Source organism: Lactuca sativa, chromosome 1, assembly GCF_002870075.4.
Source record: "Lactuca sativa cultivar Salinas chromosome 1, Lsat_Salinas_v11, whole genome shotgun sequence".
NCBI lineage: Eukaryota > Viridiplantae > Streptophyta > Magnoliopsida > Asterales > Asteraceae > Lactuca > Lactuca sativa.
Window position 1 is genome coordinate 26,350,405 of NC_056623.2, and position 8,119 is coordinate 26,358,523.

The 8,119-nt window shown below is 34.3% G+C and overlaps 1 protein-coding gene across 1 annotated transcript; it reads right to left on the reverse strand.

Annotated features, from left to right (window-relative positions):
- Window positions 1-519: 519 nt before the first annotated feature.
- LOC111876282 (triacylglycerol lipase OBL1) lies at window positions 520-6,484 on the reverse strand. Its single transcript, XM_023872836.3, has 5 exons — window positions 6,102-6,484; window positions 5,722-5,915; window positions 2,248-2,281; window positions 1,521-2,158; window positions 520-1,111 (listed from the first exon to the last, which is right to left on the reverse strand). The coding sequence occupies exons 1-5, from the start codon at window positions 6,421-6,423 to the stop codon at window positions 821-823; spliced, it is 1,479 nt and encodes a 492-aa protein (XP_023728604.1). The 5' UTR covers window positions 6,424-6,484; the 3' UTR covers window positions 520-820.
- Between the last annotated feature and the right edge of the window lie 1,635 nt (window positions 6,485-8,119).

Genomic DNA, 8,119 nt, shown 5'->3' on the forward strand with positions numbered 1-8,119 from the left:
GAAGCAAAAGTGAGAAAGATGTGCAATATTTAAAAGGGTCAAACTAAAAATATGTTAATTTCTCAAGTTGTGGAAGTACTTTTGTTTCTGAGTAAAGGTGCAAAAACTAGATCTAGACTCTTAATTTGTATTTAAAAAAATACAATCCGTTTTTTTTTTTTAAATCTAATTCTGAATGTCTGAAATGGATATATCTGATTCCTCATATATGTACCGGCTATGCGAAAATTTGGCCATCGAATATTTACTCCAAATTTTATCATTTTTGGAAAATCCAAATATGTATGATTTATTCGAAAAAGCCTATCATTGCCATATGAAAATCCGAAAAAATTCTGAAATAACCAGTTAAACCTGATCCGATCCAAAATCTGATAATTTTCAATAAAAATTCTAAAAAATATGGTTCAGGTATATCCAAAATCTAATATTAGATCTGACTTTTGTGCACTTCTATTTTTGAGAGGCATTAACGAGCTATTTCAACTAATTTATATTAAAATATCAATCATGCTTTTGTATGGATCAAATGTGTAAGTTAAAAATGAATACAAACTATGTTAATGGGTTAAGAATCACTTAAAGTATATTATAAGTTTGTACGAGCTTGCTGAATAAAAGCCATAGAGAGATGAAAGACTTCAACATACATCGAGACAAATGACACTGTGTCTTGCCGATGTGGACGACTCCAATGAGGCAACATCTATAGTTTTGTTTTGTATGACCTCCACTGCAAATTTATATGTATATATGTTTATTCTATTTTAGACATTATTACCTTCTGATGCACATGTAGTACTATATATATATATATTGATTATTCATATTTTCCTTCAACATGTTGATTGTAGGCATGTTCGTCATTGGCTGGTATTAGATTTGTCCCGAGTCGGGTGATATCAATATAATCTTTGGGACTATGAGCTGATATTCCCGGAATCACCAATCCGATGATCCTAAGCATTATTTCTAAATACTCTTCCTTGTATTCTTTACCCTTCCAGTATGGCAAAATGATGCTCCTAACTATCTCCCAAAATGCAGTCAAATACTTGGGTATAACCCACACCAAAGAGAAATAGTTCTTGTTCGGTTCTTCTTTCAAAACCTGAGTTTACATTCAAACATTAGCTTTAGAAACATAAAAACACATACAATATTACTTACAATCACATTATATTATTATTACTTACACATAACATATATAAACAATTATGAAAATCAATACCGTCATGCACTTAAAATGTGTATGCATGGATATGTTATGTTTAAAAAATATTTGTGTAAAACGACTACATACTTGTGAAAATAAAAGAAAAAACAAATTAAGGAAATTTCGTAAAATGTTAGGACTTAATGATGAATGTCTTGACTATCTTAATTTCTCTGTTAAATTATTTTTTCTACATTGATAAGTAATAAAAAAACCACCAATATCTAAGTTCATTAAGTAAATAAAACTACTTATAGTTAATTAATTATAAGTTAAAATGAAAAGTGACTGATATACGGTATACCTTGCCATTGTAGAAGCTATCATAGTATAGAGTTGATCCAAAATGCTTATAGAACAAGGCATTGTCGTCAAAAGGCACCCTAGGCACGATATCATTGCTGTAAACAAACCTAAAATACCTCACATCGTGATCTTTAATGATCTTCATCATGTGTCTCCCAAACCTCCCATCCCCAACTCTTGGTTGCCCAAAAGTGTACACTCCTTCGAACCTCTTTAACAACCATATCTCTTCATGCAACCCCAACACAGCTAAAAACAAGATCGCTAACGCACCTCCTAAACTGTGGCCTGCCACCATAAACTTTGCATTTGGGTTCTTTTCTAGAATCGCTTTAATCTTTTCTCTAAGATAGTAGTATGCAAAAGGGTGTTTGTCCTTTGCATTAGGAGGCAGATCGAGCTCTTTTGGCCAACCTTTTATCTGTTGCAAGCCAAGTGCTTTCATGAACCCACCATGGATTTTACCAATGGTTGTTGAGTTGTTTATATCTTTGAACTCGTACCATGAGATGTCAACATCCACCACCCATTGGGTGACATCGTATGGTTCAGTTCCTCTGAATGCTATTACTATCAAGTTTGGGTCCGATCTATCTTGGAACATCATTGCATATGTTGTGAATTTTTGTTGGTAATCTGGAAAACAAAATCATATATAATTAATTTTGTAATATGGTTCATAATTTTTTTGTTGTAGATTTATTAATTAGTGGATGTTTATTTACCATTCCAAAATTTGTAGAAGCCAATAAAATCCATCTGTTAGGAAAAAGAAAATTCAAGTCATTAAACAAAATTCTTCAATTAATCACAATTAGACTAATGTACAAATATTCAATTATTATCTGATTGATCATATCATATAAATGGTTTTAATAAAGTACAAGATCACGGATAAAAATACCACAAGTTTAAGGCTTTGTATAATTGCATATATTGGTACAATGGAAAATGTTCGATAAGTTAAAATACCAATGAGTTATAAATGGATTTTATATTAATTAACTGAAAATTAGTTAACCTTTTAAGACATGCTAAGATAAATTTTAAATGCATCATTAGTCTAGAAGATGTAAACACTTTTTGTTACAAGTACAAGATTATGGAAAAAGACACTCGCCTATAGACTAAAAAAGGTAATTGGAATAGTAATAGATGAGGTTCAATCAACATATGTGGAGGGTAGAAACATCTTAGAAGACCCCCTTATCATCAACAAACTATGATCTTGGTGAAAAAACAAAGAAAATATGTTCTTGTTTAAAGTCGATTTTGAGAAGACGTTTGATTCCTTAAAGTGGGGATATCATGACTCCATCTTAGATCAAATATGTTTTGGAGGAAAATGGCGAAAACATATAAGGGGGTGTCTTTCTTCCTTTTGTGCATCAGTGCTTGTAAATGGCTCCCCTATTAAAGAGTTTTCAATCTCTTGTGGTGTTCGACAAAGTGACTGACTTTCACTATTTTTATTCATAATCTCCCGTGGTGTTCGACAAGGTGACCCACTTTCATCATTTTTATTCATAATTGCAATAGAAGGACTTAATGTGGCGAGGAAAAATGCTTGCAACAAATCTTTATTTCATGGAATCAAGATCACTAAAAATTGCCCTCTCATATCCCATCTATTATATGAGGATGATGCAATCTTTGTGAATGAGATTACATTAACATTAGAAACTATGCAAGAATCCTAAAATGTTTTCACGCTTTCTCCAGCCTTAAAGTAAACTTTCAAAAATCATGAGTCTTAATTTGGTATAGGCACTTTACCATTGAAAAAAATAATTACGCCCGTCTTATTGGATGTGTCACTGACTCTTTTCCCTTCAACTATCTGGGGGTTCTTGGGGTGCAAACATGACCTTAAAAAAACATTGGCAACCGATTGTTGAGCGTTTCCAAGATAAGTTGTCAATTTGAAAAATCTAAAACCTTATCTCTTGGAGGTGTTTTCACCTTAATTAAAGTCGTTCTTAGTAGTTTACACACTTATTATTTCTTGTTATTCAAAGGTCATGTTTGCATTATAGAAACTATTGACAAGATAAGAAGAAGATTCTTGTGGGCTGGATCTGAAAACACTTCAAAAATAAATTGGTTCTCTTGGAGCAAGGTATTAGATTCAAAATGTGATGGTGGATCACGGGTGGGGTCCCTAAAAGCCCAAAACAATGCTTTCCTCTTTAAGTGGCGGTGGAAGGTTAGAAATGGGGAACATTCTCTTTGGAAAGATATAATTGGTACCATTCATAACATTCACAATAAGCCGGCGAATCACATTGCAGAAATTCCTTAACATGGGTGTGGTGCAACATTGCAAAAGTCTCAAAGGACCTTGACTCATGGAACATTTTTTTTAATATTTTCTCCCATGTTCTAGTTTGTGGTAACAATACTCTTTTCATGAAGGATGTTTGGCTTGGCAGCTGTAGCCTTCCGTTGTAGTTTCCTACCTCGTATGCACTAGAATCTAAGAAGCATAACTTGGTCTCAGATCGATTGTCTGGTGGCAAATGCTCTTGGTATTGTAAACAACCCCTATTGATCATACAACTGCACTAGAGTTATTTGTTCTTTTTCATGTCATTGATTCGATATCTTTAATTCTTCCACTAGTCACCTTCGGTTCAATGGTACTTTTGATGACATTTTTACTGTGGAGGATATGCGTTGCCAACTTGACTCCAAGCTCACTACCCCTAGCAGGAATCTCACTACTTAGATTAAATTGGTTCCACCCAAGGTCTTATGTTTTGTTTGGAGGGTTGGAAAAGGTAGAATTCCAGTTACATCTGCTTTGAAGGATATGAGCTTTAATATTCAATCTATTGTTTGTTCTCATTGTGATAAGGAGAACCAAACAATAGATCATGTGTTGGTGAATTGTAACTTAGCTACTAAAACAAGAGAATGGATCTTCCGATGATGTGGTATTCCTCTTGCTTCACTAACAATGGTGGTGGATTTCCTAGACTATGTTGCCTCATGGGGAAATTGTCCCCGGAAAAGGAAAGTATTATCGGCCAGTTTCCCCATGACAAGGTATATAATAAACGTTCTCCTCCCGTACAAAAGTGGTGGATAATGTTATGTCTCTTTCTTATATTTGGCATAAGCATAGGAGAAAAATATAACTTGTAATTGGACGGTTTGGAGTTGTTCGTCCCCACTCAACTGCTTTTAATTTCTTGAACCTTGTCTGCTTAGTTTCTTGCTAAGCTTGTAGCTTTTTTTATATATATTTATTCGTAGTTTCCAAAAAAATAAAGATAGCATTTTAAAAATTCCTATATTTGTTCTTAACAAAAATAGTCATGATAAAACTTAGGTAACTAGGTGGGTTGTTGTGATAAATACTTTTCTTTAGTTTAGTTTGTTAAGTAACTTTTTTTAGATACAAAAACAACATTCTTCAAGTAAAAATATTTTCATTTTAATAACATCATTGATAGGTCGATTCTCACCCTAACATGACGGGTGGGTGGAGTGATATATCCAATTCGTAACTAAACTCATTCAATATTTACCATAAATAGTATTGAGTAAAACTACAATTCACGTCAATCTTCATTAGAGTATTAACCAAGATCGCATAACTCCATTAAAATACTTACGTATCGAATATATTAAAAAGTTCTATATATAATGTTTTATTACTCCAATGCCACGTAGAACGAAATTGTGAAAGATATTAATTAAACCACGTTAAAGTTGTTTGGTTTGATTTCATGAAACAAATTAGGAATTATTAAGATTAAAATTCTGATAAAATAAATCGAATCAAAACAAATTTATATACGATGGAGACTACAAGAGACCTTGAATTTTGGAGAAAATAATAGAATTCAATGATCAGTATTCTAAAATACGCTTATGTCATGGCAAAAGAACAATTTCTGATATCACGTTTTAGAAAAACATTGTTTCTTTTTATATAAAAATGAGTAACAATAAAGAAACTGTATACATAATTATAAGTTATATACAAATATCAGTCTTTAGTCATTTTTAAGAAAGTCTTGAACTCGAATTGATTCCTAAAAAGGTTTGACATAGTTGCTTCACCAACTTGATACGTTATTTAGAACACGATCACGAAGAGAGAGAGAGAGAGAGAGAGAGAGAGAGAGAGAGAGAGAGAGAGAGAGAGAGAGAGAGAGAGAGAGAGAGAGAGAGAGAGAGAGAGATGTGACCTTCAAGTGTTGTTGTACTGCAGCTTGCACAAAAGCCTCATTTTCGTAAGCTAATTTTGAGGCCATCATGGCGAGCGACGGTTTGTATCTTCCATCGCCTTTTTTAATACTTTCATCCAGTTTCACCCGCTTGTCGAGCACTCCAATGATAGAGTTGTACTTTTCCGGTGATTCCACCGGGTTCACCACCTTGCCTGTAATTCAAACCAAAAGACAAGCTGTCAAAACGACCACAATAATATTTCCTACTATCCGATGCCAACATGCCCATCACCAGAACCACAAGCTCGGCTAATTAACATGCTGTCATTACACCAAATTAGATACAGATCACGAAATCTACAATATTTCATATAAAACACGAAACATGTAACGATAACCTGTTATAATATTGATCAAAAGTCCGAAAAAACCACCATTGCTTGACAAAAGATTCAACCATAGCTCGATCAAAGACCCTATCAGAGCCATCGGCTTCTTTCCCCATATAAAAAGCTTCTGCAAGAGCACGGAGGCGAAGACGACCCATCGTTGACGGAAGCTAACGGTTGACTTTTCAACATCTTGGGATCGTTGTTTGTAAAACTTTTTTGTGTTCAAGAAAGTAGTTGAACATATCAAAATACAAGCAATATCATAGAGACTTGCTTCACTGGCATCAAGCACCAAGTAATTTTCACAAAATTCTTCAGCACTTGCCATGGCTTTGAAGCAAAGCACTCAAAGAAATCAAGCAAAAGAAACCTGATGAGGGTATACACTATTTAAGTAAATTGACTTTTATTAAGCTCGGCACGTGGTGTACTCTATGTAATCTGAATAGATTAATTAATACTAAACTAATATTAAACTCATCATTTAATGGTTCTTTAATTAACTGAAGAGTTTGAAATAAGGAAAGAACCAATCTTCTAGTAGAACATCTTGATGGGTCTTGCAATGCACAAAAAGGTATAAGTACCATAAGGAAAGTCTTTATCGACTATCAAATACTATTAGGGCATCTTGATAACAAATCTCGTTTTTTACTCTATTTTTAACGTCATTCCTTCTCAATTATGTTGACCTATGGAACCTGATTTTTTCTTTGACCTCATTGCCACTACGGAGACTAGCATGATGTCTTGTCTCGCTTAGTATTTTAATGTAGGCATCAAAATCAACAGATGCGGTATATCTACAAAGTAATTGTGGTATCTCAACACAACAGTTGCGTTATCTCAGCAAAACAGTTGTGCTATCTCAGCAAAACAGTTGTGCTATCTCAACACAACAACAAAGCAATTGTGGTATTAACCAATCTTCTAGTAGAACATCTTGATGGGTCTTGCAACGCACAAAAAGGTATGAGTACCATAAGGAAAGTCTTTATCGACCATCAACTACTATTAGGGCATCTTGAAAACAAATCCCATTTTTTACTTTATTTTTAACGTCATTCCTTCTCAATTTTGTTGACCTATGGAACCTGATTTTTTATTTGACCTCATTTCCACTACGGGGACTAAACATGGTGTCTTGTCTCGCTTAGTATATCAATGTAGGCATCAAAATCAAGAGATGAAGTATATCCACAAAGCAATTGTGGTATCTCAACACAACAGTTGCGGTATCTTAGCAAAATAGTTGCGCTATCTCCACATAACAGCTGCAGTATCTTGATAGTGCTGCTACGGTATTTCGAGAAGCAGTTGCGGTGTAAGGTTGCAATATAAGGTTGTGGTTCTCGAGCAAAGGTCCAACCCACAAACAAATTTTAGGTCAACTTGTCTTCCATAAATAGATCGCCTTGTATGAATCTAACTATAAGCAAAAGCATGTGCTTTGACGGCTATTCATAAAACCTCTCTCTAATTCGTCCGTGGACGGACATAACTTGATTTCTCTAATAGAGTGAACCACATTAAATTACTATGTTCTTTATTTTCTTCACATCTTTTATTGTCATATGGTGGTGTTTTGTGTTGTTATCGGAGCTCTTAATTTCAACAAATTTCACTCCATTTTCACCGGTTTGATGTAATTAATACTAAATTTTGTGTTTTACTTTTCATTTACACCAAAATAGTGTTAGATGTTAAATTTGCTCTCTTTCACTTTAGGTGTAACACCTGGAATCTAGAAGGTTAATTGTGGAGTTGTGCCAATTTCAAGTTGAACTCGGCGAGTTGGAGGAGCCAACTCGGCGAGTTGAAGATAAAGAATTGTGAGGATTTTATGGGTCTACTCGACGAGTTGATGAGCCTCAACTCTGCGAGTAGAGGTTGTTTTGGTTGCGAGGTTAATGAGACAACTCGGCGAGTTGGAAGTGCCAACTCGACGAGTTGGGCGCTGTTTAGGAAACCCTAATTTTGGGGTTTTGCACCCTATTTAAACACCTTAAGTTCCAGGTGTTGGC